The 14810-nt window shown below is 35.8% G+C and overlaps 2 protein-coding genes across 4 annotated transcripts in view; one reads left to right on the forward strand and one right to left on the reverse strand.

The window, feature by feature from the left end:
• The window catches only part of LOC111454354, a 12452-nt gene extending 6523 nt beyond the window's left edge, over nucleotides 1–5929 (forward strand). The window contains exons 5-10 of one of the 3 annotated variants that reach the window (XM_023095813.1): nucleotides 821–953; nucleotides 1226–1318; nucleotides 2530–2632; nucleotides 5105–5341; nucleotides 5393–5677; nucleotides 5765–5929. In XM_023095813.1, the coding sequence (XP_022951581.1) occupies nucleotides 821–953; nucleotides 1226–1318; nucleotides 2530–2632; nucleotides 5105–5341; nucleotides 5393–5631 (805 nt within the window). In that variant the 3' untranslated portion in view covers nucleotides 5632–5677; nucleotides 5765–5929. Of the gene's footprint in view, nucleotides 1–820; nucleotides 954–1225; nucleotides 1319–2529; nucleotides 2633–5104; nucleotides 5678–5764 lie in introns of all 3 variants that reach the window. The other 2 variants (XM_023095811.1, XM_023095812.1) reach the window with 2 other exon arrangements.
• Nucleotides 5930–9398: 3469 nt separating this feature from the next.
• LOC111454575 (cyclin-D1-1-like) lies at nucleotides 9399–12523 on the reverse strand. The gene is made up of 6 exons (XM_023096077.1): nucleotides 12048–12523; nucleotides 11509–11595; nucleotides 11015–11113; nucleotides 10734–10935; nucleotides 9986–10116; nucleotides 9399–9887 (listed from the first exon to the last, which is right to left on the reverse strand). The coding sequence occupies exons 1-6, from the start codon at nucleotides 12300–12302 to the stop codon at nucleotides 9672–9674; spliced, it is 990 nt and encodes a 329-aa protein (XP_022951845.1). The 5' UTR covers nucleotides 12303–12523; the 3' UTR covers nucleotides 9399–9671.
• Nucleotides 12524–14810: the final 2287 nt, after the last annotated feature.

Genomic DNA, 14810 nt, shown 5'->3' on the forward strand with positions numbered 1-14810 from the left:
CCCCCCCCCCCCCCCCAAAAAAAAAAGAAGTAATATATATATATATATAGAAATAAAGAGAGAGAGAAGCACACCACTTCGAAAACAGGTAGGGACCTTCCAGAATCAATGGCTCCTTTCCCCTTCATAGGGAACCATCTCCTTGCCGAAGTCCCCTATGAAACAACAGCCAACTCCAAAAGGGAGTTTCTTTTGTCCTTCCCTCCATATCAATAAATTATGTCGCCCCTTGGTGTTTTATTAATCGTTCTTTTTTCTTCTGTTCATTGTAGATGATCCAGACCCCAATTTCTTTATATTTTTGAAATTTGTTTCCATTTATAAATTCCATTCAACAATCTAAATTCTAATTTGATTTTTTAATTTTCCAACTATTTTTTTAATGTCTTAATGTCTGTATGAAACCTTGAATACTGTTCGGCACTTGGATTTTTTATTTTATTATTATTATTATTATTATTATTTTTTTATTTATTATTATTTTTTATTATTTATTTATTTTTTTAACATTTTCACGTCCTGTGTTAACACAAGGGTGGGGTTTTAAGTTTTCAATTTCAACCAAAATGATAAGTAATTTCTCCATCCAGAAATTCTCAATACCAACTGTAGTATCAAAGGCTTTTGTCCAATTTGATTTTTAAGCCTAAAACAATTTCAAAGGCTCTACTTTTATTGAATAAATTCTCGATCATGTCATCATCTCAGCAAAAGAGAATTATTTCTTTTCTCTTGTGATCAGTTACCTCCGATAAATCTTAGTCGTTTTGGGTATCTAAGATTTTTGACTAAGATTTTTCATGTGTTTATATCATGTTAGTTCTCCATTAAGAATGAAGGAAGACGATGAAGTTGATAACTTGGAAATAAAGCTGGAAGAAAAGAAGAAATCGAAGCGTGTTTACCAATCACCTCCTCCTGAAGTTGGATTGAAGATCAGCCGATCATTAAAAGTTTGTTCTGTACCTTTTCTTAATGTGACCTGTTAGCTATTTCATGCATCTGCATTCTCAGAAAGATAACCTAAACAAGCTAAATAGAGCAAGCATTCATAAATAGAGCAAGCATGTAGTCTCTCAACTCTCCAATTGATGTTGAGGAATACGGTAATAGTCAAAGTGATTTTAAACTTGAGATTTAGGTGAAATATGGCTCTCTAAATTTATTTGGTTTCCATTTACCAATTCATAAATTTAATCTTTGTTGTTTAGTTGAATGATTGCAGAGTCTCAATGCCAAAACAGGTCTATTTAGTAAGAGAATGAAGATAATCCATCGTGACCCCACTCTTCATGCCCAGAGAGTGGCTGCAATTAAGGTATGTTCTTGAGATAATTTGTCTTCTAGCATTCTGTTTTGGATATTGTAACAGCTCACCTTTTTTAACCTACTTGTAAGGTTTAATTAATGAAGTGCAGTAGTAAACTTCCCAGTTATTTTAATCTATTCAGTCACTTTTATGTTACTGAAGGTTTATGACATTTAACTGTATGAGAAACCAAAACGTCAATGGTTATCTGTTGTGACCCCATCTATAAAACACTGAATTTAGACAGTTATATATTACTACGAGTTTTGTGAAAATTTAATTGTTTGAGAAATCAACGAGCCTGAAATTTAATGGAGTTCGTGCCATTACATACATGATGCAATAAGAAGCGAACCATGGTCACATGTCAAATATCTTCGTTATTATCCCATGTTCCTAGAACATGTGAAATCTTTAGGTAAAGCAGTAAGTGGTTCCATACTTATAGGAGCTGATTAAATTTAGCTGAATTGGTGAGCCAATCTATATATATATATATATATATTGTAATCTCCATATTGGACCGTTTGGTTCAAAGTTTCTTATATGACTAGAAATAATGGTTGTGTGAGAATAAGATTGAAGAGAATCGTAGATTGCTGTGTTTGGTTCTACCGTTTGGAATGATAACTTTACAAAACTATCAAATTTCAATAAAATGTAGCTTTCATGTTTTGTTTCTTTGAAATCTTAACAATTTTATATCATACGTATGTTTTATAATTCATTTTTAGCACATGAGCATACTTTTTCAATAATTGAGTGAAAATTGATTATTTTTTCTTTTTATAAATGAAAATTTGTTGGGTATGTTTTAATCCATCAATTACTTAGGATTAATTTGTTACTATTGAATAGTTAATTAGGTTATTCAATACATTATTATAAAATAAATTTTTTTATATAATAGGGTTGATTATAAAAATTAATTTTAATAGAATAAATAAATGTAGTTGAAATAAATATGAATTTCTATTTACTCTGGTTGTACAAGATGATTATGATATTACCAGGTGATGTGTATGTGGATAACAGACTTTCGTTTCCTTTTTTCTTTTTTTATTTATCATTTTATGGGAATTATGCCTGAAAACCAGAAATGGTTCACAGGCTAAAAGAACTTTTATTTCATTTTGCAAAATGCATGTAATTATCAACAATTTCAAGCCACTTACACCTGTATGCTCCTTGAAATATATGATCTTCTCTCTGTAACACAGAAAGCCAAAGGAAGTGCTGAAGCCAGAAAACGTACTTCTGAAGCTTTGAAAGCATTCTTCAGTGATCCAAAAAATCGTCAAAAGCGGAGCATTGCAATGAAAGGTCAATTATTGTCCTCAAATTTTTAAATGCGTAGTTCAGCTTTTATTATAATAAGAAAGCTATAGTATTTTTATTGTTAAATGCTTTCAAGTGATTAGATTCCTATAGGAAAATAAACATTTCACCGTAGTTTTGGTTTTGCGATGCCATAGTCTTTCTTGATTAACAATTTAGTTTCACTTTGGCATTATACTTCTGCCAATATTTTACTTGAAAGTAGAAACGACGGTCTTTTCCTTTGATATCGTCACTTTCATCAAAAGTTGGAGAGAGTTTTACACTTGTCCTACCAGCAATGACTGTTAGTTAGTGGAGTAGTGTAACTTGTTTGTGAGTATGACAAAGTGAGTGTTGCTATGTCGGGAAGGAGGAGTGAGTTTGAGGGTCATCGTCGATTTGTGATTGAGTGTCTTGGTAGGAGAGATTTTCATCTCTCTCGAAATAGCCGTTATATTGTGTTCTTTTCATTGTGCCGTCTTGTGGTTGTGTGTTATTTTGGAACTCCTGTTGAAAGGAGATCATTGAACAGCGTGTTCTTGTCTCTCTGTTGTAGTATTGTTATTGTGTTTTTTCTGGGGAATCAATGAAGGGGAAACCTTAGAGTTTGCGTTAACCGTCAAGAAAAAAACAGTACGTTGGTGATGAGGTTTCAACTTGAAAGAGGTCGAGGGGTTTACAAAAAATTCCTAGGTCCACCACTCAAAAATTTAAAATGAAGAAAGCCAAGATCCATCAACCAAAAGGACCCAAGGATATCGGCGCTGAAATAGGGACCCCGAAATACTCCAAACTAAACAAAAATTGTAATTTGAAGAATTTTTGAAATGGAACTCCAAAGGGAGACGTTAATTTTATAATTCTGTTCCAAGCAAACTTATCATACCATTATTCCTTTAACTGAGTTTCCTCCTTAATCTTGAAGTTCTCTTGAAGGGATGGCCTATAAATTGTTCAAGGCTTAGAGAATGTGGGAAACGCTGACCAGTTGACTTCTTCTAACAAGGATTATAAAATCTTTTGGGTATAACTGCTATGAAATTATAAGTGATTGTGGTTTTCTCCTTTCCTGTTGCAAAGGCAGTACATACTTGTTAGTACATTGCTGTTGGGATCTCTTTCCGCATAGTTTTGTTTTCATATTCATACCTCCAACAACAAATGTTAGATAAACAATGTAACCTTCGATAAAACTTCAGATTACCAATGGGATATTGAATATTTTTAACCCCTATTAAAATTGTCATGTTACAACACAAGAAAACTTCCTGTGCTATTTAAACTCCAAGAAAGCCTATCAGCAAGGAATTTTGAGCGGAAAAATTTTACATTCTAATATGATCTTACAATTTTAAAAATTTTGGGCAAGCAATAGAAAATTTTAAAATTTTAACTTTAAATGTGGTTTGTCAAAGAGGGGGCAATCGACTCTCTTTCCTTCTTTGTTAGGAACCACGACCCTTCACAATGGTGTGATATTATCCACATTGAACATAAGCTTTCATGGCTTTACTTTTGGTTTCCCTAAAAGGCCTTGTTACCAATGGTGATAGTATTCCTTACTTATAAACCCATGATCTTCTCTTTAATTAGCCAATGTAGGACTCTTCTTCCAACAATCCTCAACATTCCTTGCTTTGCCCCGACAATTGAGGAGGTGGTTTTGTTTCTGACTTTTCTAGAATCAGCTATCTGTGAGTTCCCCAATTTCGTCTTCGTAAAGTGGCCCCCAACGGGCAAATGATTCTAAATATGTACTTCTTTGTCCAATAAATTCCCAACTGCCTCAATTTTCATGATGGAAATCTGCAGAAAAATCTAGGGAATGTTAGTATCCGAAGTTTACAAATTATTTCTGATTTCGTTGAAAAAGGAGTTCTGGCCTAATTTCTTTTACTGCACCACAAACTTCCAGGGGCAGTTTCTTCTGATGTTTTTTTTTAGTCGAGGTGAACTAGCCATATTCATCCGCACCACATTTACTTGAACTAACTGCATGCCACTCGGAGGGAGTTCTTGAAGTACCTTTTCATTTATATATCTCAAAATTACCTTTTCCTAAGACTAAGATTTTATTGTTTCTTTTGAAAATTTGCATGCTTGAGATGTCTGACGACCACAATTAATACTCTGCATTTCAGAGTACATCCATCTGAATTGCATGGGTGACTACTGAAAAAGCCCGGAGGGAACATAACTATTCTGCCATCTCTTCGACATTCGACTTCTTCGTAGCTCTGTTAAAGGAATTTTTATTTATATCTTTTCCTAACTGAATGTGTTCGTATTGGTGAACAAAGAGTTATACACCTAGTAGTCTGCATTTAAAGTTTCTCTGAGTGTGGTTGATGAACAACTAATAAATTTACAAATCTGAGTTGGTAAGGTGATTGCCGTAGGTTCATCTCATGCATGCAGGTAGTTCCATGACTCCTGGAGCTGACATTGACTCAGCTGCTTCTTTATCAAATGCAGGAATAAAATTTTACTGTAAAAACTGTGGACGTGAGGGGCATCGAAGACACTATTGTCCAGAACTTAAGGGTGATTCAATTGATAGGCGATTCAGATGTCGAGTATGTGGAGAGAAGGGCCATAACAGAAGGACCTGTAAGAAGTCTAGGTTGAATGGTAAACCGATGAGCGCAACAATTCAGTGTCATTGCACGATATGTGGTGGTAAGGGTCACAGCAGTAGGAACTGTTCGAAGTCCGAGATGAGAAATTCAAATAAAGGTATACATTATCCCCAACATCAGAATCCTGGCAATGTGTTGAGCCTGAATTTGATCAAGGGAGATAGGATGACTAATGAAAGCAGCAGAGTGAGGCAGTATCGTTGTAGGATCTGCGAAGAAAATGGTCACAATCGGCAGAATTGTCCCAATATCGACACGAAAGTTAACCATACAACTCGTAGAAGAACATACAGCTGCAAACTATGTCATGAAAAAGGGCATAACAGTAGAACATGCCCAGTTATAAAGATGAACAATCTGTAGAAAAATCCTCCCGGCGCTGTAAACCAATGAACTTTCTTGTTGTATGGTAACGGCTTTGCAATTCAATTAAAACTATGGCTTAGAGATGGCGGCGAGTAATTTATTATTGTTTTTTGTTTTGCCTTTCATTCAGGTGTGGTCATCTTCATGCATATGCTAAAGATAAAGCAATTCTCCAGAAATGATTGAGCTCAATGGCTTGGATCAGGTCATTTACTCTATTTTTGCTTTTAAATTTAGCTAACATCGTGTTTGAAACCTGACGTAACGTAAAAAATGAAAAACTAAATCTGAATCATTATAAAGCAAGATTTTTTATTTATTTATGATTCAATGATAAACCAAATCTCTCTCGTATCAATGAGAGGGTAAGGTGGCCATTGTTCAAGTTTTGAAATCAATATTTAAAAGAAACTCATCTGCACTTTTTATATGGAAATGAGTGAATTCTATCTCATAATATTATGTTCAAACGTCAAGTCCAACTCATTATTATACAAGCTCATTGGAGAATACCTCCACTCACATGTCTCCACGTGAATAATTTAAATCAAATCATTTGTAACTATCAATAATGTTACTAAAATAAAGCACCCAACCTTATCCATATACTATACACTTTTAAGTTGCTTGAACACGATTCTCTTGTATGTCAACCACATATGTTCAATATTACAATAGTAACCTTGAATTTTCATAAGGGATGATATTAAATTGTAGATAAAGTAATAAAAATTATTGTTACAAATTAAATAATTAATTACAAAGTTTTAGGGCATAAATTTCAACCATGGCGAGAAGGTCATGGAACAAGAGATAGATAGTTGCATGATTTATGTTTAGTAGCCATTAGGTTAGTTGAGGACTTTGTTTATTTTATTTAAATTATGATATTTATAATTGGGACTATGTTGTTTTAAATTATTTTGAATTTTAAGTCCATGTACCTTTTATAAAATATTTTAAATGGATGTTTGCAGTATATATTAGTCATATCATGCATGTAAAAAATGGTATATGATATTGTCTATTTTGGGCATAAGCCTCCGTTTTTCTTTTGATTTTACCTAAAAAATTTCATACCAATAAAGATATTGCCCTCATTGTTTTGCTTTAAGTTTCACCTAAAATGTCTTATACTAATAAAAATATTGTCCTCTCTTGTGTACTCATATTTTTCTCTTTTTCCAGATAGGAAATTTTAGTCGAACTCCAAACTAAGAGTAAACAAACTAGGTAGAAAAGAAGTGGTTTGCTAAAGAAGTGGTTTGCTTACAAATCTTCAAAAATCAAAATCGTTTCTCCATCCGGCCCTCCCTAAAGAATTTGAATTTCTGATCTCTTGATTAATACGTACATTAATTGAGCTATGCTCATATTGACTTTTTAACTCTAATATTAATTTCATAAAACTCAACGATACTTTAAAAAAATTAAATTAAATCAAATCAAATCAAATCACATCAAATACATAATAATTATGCTTTTAAAATCATAGAAACCAAATCAAAATCAGAGGTCACACCAACAAACTTCAATTGAACACGAGCAAGACATAAAAGAACGGATCTAAAGCTCCTAAACAAAGAGGGACAATAGCTGAAAACCAATAGGAAAAAATGGTAGATTTAGGATTATTAAGGGAATTGAATTGCAATAATTGAAAAATGGGAGGAGATGAAAGAGAAAAGAGTTATGTGATGATGTGGGAGAGAGTAAAGAGGATGATGCTCCATTGAATGGATTCCATTGGTTGAAGGAGTATTAGAGGTGGCTCTCAGATGCCCTTATCTTCTATCTTTAACTTCTATCTTAAATCGTGACTACATTCAGTTTTTGTTACTATATGCATATAAAATATACCAATATCCCACATGTTGAAGGCCTATCCCCTTCCCAACTCCGTCTAGATTGAACTATTTGAATGATAGTGAACAAGTTCTACCTGAATTTAGAAGGATTTTGACTGCCAATACTCGATCCTTGCACGTTGGTGAAGCAACGAGATGAGATCGATAGAGTTTTATGACCCTGCCCTTCCACTAGTTCCTTTGAGTTCTTATCTGATGATGATTAGCCTAAGAGTCGCCGACTCATTCTTCTAAGGCATGCAATCAGGGTTTTTTTTTTTTTTTTTCTTTTCTTCATGTTGTCAAAGTTGAACAATAATTTTTTTTTTTCGTGTTGTCAAAGAGTTGAACAAGGAAAATAGATGACAAGGGCCTAATTGAATTGATCGAGTCATGTAGGAACAAGGTTCAAGTCTACCGGTCCATCAGTGAGATATCACTCTAGAAGAGAGCTAAAATTCTAACATTGTGTTCGAATCTACCGACCAAGGAACAGCCTCAAGTAGACATTTTCTATAAGGCATAGGCCTCCCTAAAAGTAACAAAGACGTGCAAAAGTTTCCTAGGGCAAGAGAGAGATTGTCGCTCCATCATTTTGTAAAGACAAACAAATTGGTTTGAGGCGAATTCACATTTTACCCAATTTTCACTATCAAGTAATTCATGTATGAATGTGGTACATTTGAGATATAAATACATGAGTCAACTTCTCTATATTCAAATTTCGTGTTTACAACCTAAAAATTCCGTTTTTTAAATATTGAATAACTTAATGAAGTAAAAAAAAAAAAACTTTTGTGAAGTTGTAGAAAGAAGAAACAATAAAGTTAGATTGACAAAAAGTATTTATTCTTCTTCAATTTTTGCTCTAGGAAAAGGACAAAGCTAAAGAAAATCTCCAAACCCATTTTTCCATCTCTTTCTAAGCCAATAAGGGAATAAGAGATAGAAATGAGATTTTGAGTTTATAACTATTTTGTTGAACCCAATTTAAACCTTTATAATATGAACGTAGCTATTCAATTACCTTGGATTGGAAAATAAATAAATAAATAAAAAAGGAGAAGGGATGAATTACCTTGTCTTGGATTTGGGTTGGATTTTTTTTTATAGTTTCTTTTTAAAAAAATCCTCCTTTTTAACTCATATATCAAACATTTACGAGTCATAACACATCACTAACATATGTTTCCAAAGCAAAAAATTCTTAATATTCGTAACAATTTTAAAAGATTCTATCTAACATAGTTTACGTTGGATAATCTAGGTTGGTTGGACTCTTAAAGAGCATCAATCAATCAGTTGAGTGACAAAGACCCCGCAAGAACCCTCCTATAAGTTTAAACTAAAGTAAATAAAATAATACGGTTTGACACGTGTGAGCACCAACGGTACGAATTAACAAGCTTAATGTCTCCCTATAAATAAATATACATGACATTGACATTGATATTGAAAGACCTAACACTAGAAACAAAGTTCCGCCAAAATTACAACTACTTGACTAAACCACACACGTGCCTACGGGTGTACATGATCCGAGTTAGGTTGGGTTGGGTTACGATTTTTTTTTATCAAACCCAAAAGTTTGAGTTGGTTGGATTGGTAACCCCACCCAACCTGAAAATTTTCATAATCCAACCCAATCCAACCTTTATAGTTCGAATTGGGTTAATCCGGATTGTCGGGTTGAGTGTACACCCCTACACGTACACGTGCCCACTGTAATTAATTTAAACTAAAAAGACCACTTTCTTTTTTCCCTTTTATCACAAACAAAGCACCAAAATCATTCCAAAATTGGGCCCACACTCCATATTCTTCCAGATCACTAACAAATGCTCAACCCCCCACCACTTCTGAGTTTACTTACTCCTTTTTATTTTTATTATTTTTTTTTTTACATTCATTCATATACTAAACAAAAACATTATAAATAAAAATAAAATTATGTAACCTTCCTTTGTTTCACACCAGAATAATATTATGTTCTACAACAACAAAACTTCCTCCTTCCCTTGTGCAAGCCCCTCACTCTCTCCCTCACCAACAAATTTTTACTTCTTTTGGAAATTACCCAAAATGTATACGACGATGTATCATCAATCTTGGTCCCCTTCCAGTCTTCTCCTTAATCCTTTCTCCTCTAATTATATTTATATATAGATATTTCTTTCTTTCTTTTTAAATTTACTGCTCTGCTCTAAGTTTGGAATTTTCTTTGTCATCTTCTGGGTACACGCAATTATTCAATTTTCTTCTTTTAAAAGGTAATGTTGATGATGGGGAGGATGAGGATGATGAGTCAATGTACCTCAACCCAGCTCGGATTCGAACTCGGAGTGGCACTATCACTTTCGATGTTAACGGCTGCTGCATTAGCCGATAACACCCACCAATTTTTTCCTAACAAAACAAAATCAGAAACATAAACATTATTACTAAACCACCCTCTTTCAATATTCGGTTTACATTTGGTAATGGTAATGGATGTATGCACTCACTTTGCTCAGTCCGTTGCACCAAGACTCCGCGTGTTCAGGATTCAACAGGGTCAAATTTGGAATTTCATTTGCCGCACATAGTAAGGCTGCGGCAGCGATGCAGGAGGGCCAGTACTCGAGAAAGCTAGCGTCTGTAATCATCAATAATCAACCATTATTAAGCTAAATTGTCAAATGGGGTTCTCAAATTGAATGTGCTAAATGTCCATTGTGTTAGTAACAACTACTCTCTCCGCTTGGCTTTTGGACTTCTCCAAAAGACTTCACACGGATGTAGATGTCCCTAAATTAGTCAATGTGGGACTCCCAACAATCCTCTCCTTGAACAAAGTAAACTATAGAGCTTCCCCTGAGGCCTATGGAGTTCTTGAACAACCTCCTTTTAATCGAGGCTCGACTCCTCTAGAGTTTTCGAACAAAGTATACTTTTTGTTCGACACTTGAGTCACTTTTGACTACACCTTTGAGGCTCACAACTTCTTTGTTCGATAATTGAAGATTCTATTGATGGGAATGACTGTGATACCATGTTAGGAATAACGACTCTCCAAAATGGTATGATATTATCCACCTTGAACACAAGCTCTCATGGTTTTTCCTGCAGGCTACCCCAAAGGGCGTCATACTAATGAAGATGTATTCCTTACTTATAAACCGAGGATCATTTGACTCCCTCCCAACACATTGCTACCAAATAAATAATAAATAAGTGTATTCATGTCTTAATGAGATGAGTTCATTTGAGTACCTCGAAGATTGGACAGAATAATTTCTGTGGAGCGTGAGTTGAGAAAACTGGAAAATGTTCCGCTGGGATCAACTTTGTAGGCGAAGAATCCGATAAAGCTCAAGGGTGTTACAGATCGCAGCCGCCAATTCAAAGTTGTCAGCACAAGAAGCTCCATCCTACGTATTGTTCTAGGCTCAAATATATGTTTTGCTCCTCCAATCTATGATGATTCCATTAAATCTCTTCAATCGCATTACTCTAAAAGCTTGAAATCCACAAGTGAATTGAATATAATGTACCTGGAGATCCAGGAAAGAAGGAACAAGGGGTTCCTCCATTTTTGCTGCAAGTGACAAACAAGCCACTGAAAGGAGCTGCATCTTCCACCCATTTGTTTCCTGAAAACAACATTCAACGATTGAACCAGAGATCGATATCAATGAAACGCCCGCCAATGACTAAATAACATCAACGAATACAATTTTTCTTTCATTTTTCAATCAACAAACAGTTCGACAATGGATGATAAAGAGCAGGCCCTAATCAGAACGTTAAACCTGTAGATGCTAATTTTGGGATACAATTAACCAAGAACAGATTTCACAAAAGTCAATACAGAAAATTACGAATCGTCGAAGCGGTAGCGATCAAACTCAGAACAGTTCAGAGATAATTACATATTATGATCAAAGAGATGATCAATCACAGTAACATCAAACTAACTTTACAGTAGAACATAATAATGAAGATATTTGACGCTATCATTTTCTCAAAAAGAAAAAGGAACTTTTACCGGCAAGGGGCGAGAATAAAGGAAACGATCCAAGTAGTTCACGGAGAGGTATGCGGTGAGTGGTTGAAAACCGTAATATGAGTGAACCTGAAAGAACAAATCCAGCACGATCGATCAGTACTCGTCGTTTCACTTATAATCCACAATACATATTCATTCATTCATTCATCACTTGTTTCAGAAGTTAAATACAGTATTTCATAAAAGAGAGGGTTAATTATGCGAAATTGCAAATAAATTCGGAAACGAAGGCAGAACACTGATTGAAGAGAATCAGAAGCCTCCATAGAATCGGAATCGCTCGATTACGGTAAAGCGTTGGCTTCTTAGACAGAGAGAGATACAATCGCAACAGATGAAACCAAGACTCTCCTCAAACCTAGATTTACACCACGAGTTACCGCCGACGATTTTCATCAATAGATTGACATCGCCGGTCCATCGTAGAGGCATAAATGTAAAAACGAATGGAATTGAAAAATCCGATCATCGAAACATCACTACAGCGAAGAGAGGAGAAAAGGAATCGGATCCAATACCTTGAGAATCCATGCAACAGAGTCAGCTCTAGCGGAAGAGTCCAGCGATTGAGACCGAAAGCGCGACAAGTAATCAATTCCAGGAACGAAGTGCCGCTCATCCTCTATGAAACCAGCGATAGAATCCTCACTACTATCCGCCGATTCAAAATCCGTCAAGTACTCCAGCGACTCTCCGGGAAAAATACCGGAGGATTCCTCATCACAGAGTAGGTGAGAGTCAATGAAGCAATCGGAGAAAGAAGAGATCGACATGATCGGAAGTGCGTATCCCTCATTCTCTTCCGGCCACCATCATCCCCGTCCGATTGAGAAAGGCCGCCGGAGATTCCAAACGAGAAAGGTAGTGAGAGGAAGATGAATTTGGATGAGAAATGAAGGAAGGAAGTTGGGTTGTATACATACAAATTGTAACGGAAAAATTTAGAAACTCCGTTGGGGACAGAACAGAACCGTCAGAGCTGAGAGACAACAGAGACTTTCGATAGTATTCGTAGTCGTTGTCCGTAATACGCTTGTTGTTAAAAAAAAAAAAATAATAAATAAATAAATCTGACTCAATGGGGAGGGTGTTTTATTGTTTAGGTGCGTAGTGTTGGGGTTTGTTTGGCTCACCCGCGGGTATAATAATGTGGAGGGTTGAATTCGCTCACCCAAGGGTAGGTTAGTACTTACCACTTAGATTCTAGTGCCGCTAGCTTTCTTTATTGGTTGAGTTTAAAATATGTGAACTCTGTCATTTGTGATCCAATCTTCTTGTTTGTCGTTTTTTTTAATTCTATTATTTAAAAATATTCGATATATTTTTCAATTTTTTATTTTATATTTAATAGGTCTACATCAATAATAAAATTTATTTTAGAGGTGAAGATTGTAACACTTATTATATAGGTTCCGTCAAGATCTAGAGCTTTCTGGTGAGGTAAGATTTTTTAACAATATGTTCATTTAGGGGTAACTCTCCATAGGATTCGTGAGGAATTTTGGCTCAAACCTCGATTCGAAAGCGGAGATCTGAGAATCGTCTAAGAACGGTAAGTGATCTTCCGATGCTAATATCTCGCCCTGTAATGAAGTAAAAATTCATGAAAAAATACTAAGGCGTAGATGGCAATACGATCTACGACTTTGCAAAAGGAATCATGTTGTTTTGAGTTCTAGATCGAAAGATACAAAAATGTAAAGATTTAAGAAATGTAAAGATTTAAGAAAAGTGACTGGATTCAGAGTTTGTTGTTTGTTAGGAGAGAGAATTTTCCGACGAGCTATGTGTCAACCGGCGAGTGGCGAAGCGTGGCTTGGCAAGGTGGAGAACACGCATCTGGAGTCGGCTGCAGCTCTAGCAAAACGGCGACCCGTGTCGTCTACAAACCCACATCCCTGACTGACCCGAATCCCGCAGCCCAAACTGACCCGTGGTCCACCTGAGCAAACTGAACTGGACCTTTGACAAGTGACTGCAGATTTTTGGCCCCCCCATGCCACCTTCAACTAGGATTCTTCCCCGTGCGTGAGGGCGCATGGCCGGCCCATTTTATCCATTTGACTTCTGTTTGTCCGATTTTCATCCTGATTTCAATTCTAATCATACTTTTATGTGATGTAGGACCTATTTGAGGAAAATCGATATTTCTAGACATCTATTGGCATAAAAATGCTAAAAAAAAGGGGTATGAGTCAATCAAGTAAGTCACTACACAGATATTTAGGAAGAAAGGAAGAAATACTTCTAGGATTTGCTTTTAATGCATGCATGCTAGTATATTTACCTTTGTTGGTAGTTTTCCATGAATGAATCTAGGTAAATTGATTATTATGAATTTGGATGTAATATGTGAAGCATTATGTGAATTGTCTGTCTCTTGTAATCTTGTAATTATGATTTAAGCTTCCACTATATATATATATGTATATGCCTGTAATCCATGCTGAAAGGATGATGCAATTATGGATGTTTTATGAACGGAAAAAAGTAGGACATCAGGGTGTCACATCCTTTCCTTTTTCTATGAGTACGACTTTCAAAGGATAAAATGCTTTCCTTTCCCCTAGCACTTCATTTTCTATTTCCTGCACCTGAACCTGACTCAACGAAAATTGGGCGCTAAGGCCATCAAGAGCCGTTCAATAATAGTTGCAGATCGAGGACTCAAAATAGAAAGAAAATATAATTATTGGGGAAGATACTGATTTTGGGCCGAGCTAATAGGATGAACTAAATGAGTTTGAGAATTTGTCTCTTGCAATTATGCTTTAAGCTTCCACTATATATGTATGCCTTTAATCCATACTAAAAGGATGATGGGGATTTGTGAACTCTGCGCTCCGGAAGCTTGATGGATGTTATTGCCCCGTTGAGCATGTATGTTTATTTTGTTCTCCTCCCCAACCAATGCGGGACATCATAATCCACCCCCCCTTCGGGGCCGAGCATCATCGCTGGCACTCTTTCCTTCATCCAATTAATGTGGGACCATCTCGTGTCTACCCCCTTCGGAAAATAGTGAGAAGGGCATCATCGCTGGCACTCTTTCCTTCATCCAATTAATGTGGGACCGCCCCCAAATCCACCCCCCTTTGGGGCCTAGCGTCTTTACTGACACACCATCTCGTGTCTACCCCCTTCGAAAAATAGTGAGAAGGCTGGCACATCGTCTGGTGTCTGGCTCTGATATCATTTGTAACGGTCTAGATCCATCGTTATCCGATATTGTCTTCTTTGGGCTTTCCCTTGAGGGGACCTCAAGGCTTTAAAACACGTAT

This window comes from Cucurbita moschata, unplaced genomic scaffold (assembly GCF_002738365.1).
Source record: "Cucurbita moschata cultivar Rifu unplaced genomic scaffold, Cmos_1.0 Cmo_Scf00016, whole genome shotgun sequence".
In the NCBI taxonomy this organism is placed as follows: Eukaryota; Viridiplantae; Streptophyta; class Magnoliopsida; order Cucurbitales; family Cucurbitaceae; genus Cucurbita; species Cucurbita moschata.

Bases quoted from the DNA above. Each gene is read 5' to 3' on its own strand.
- LOC111454575 (XM_023096077.1), bottom strand. From the start codon at position 12,302: ATGTCGATCTCTTCTTTCTCCGATTGCTTCATTGACTCTCACCTACTC. The intron at 11,596-12,047 runs GTATTGGATCCG...TTGTTCTTTCAG, and splicing joins CTGTTGCATGGATTCTCAAG to GTTCACTCATATTACGGTTT. The intron at 11,114-11,508 runs GTAAAAGTTCCT...TGTTGTTTTCAG, and splicing joins TTTATTCTCGCCCCTTGCCG to GAAACAAATGGGTGGAAGAT.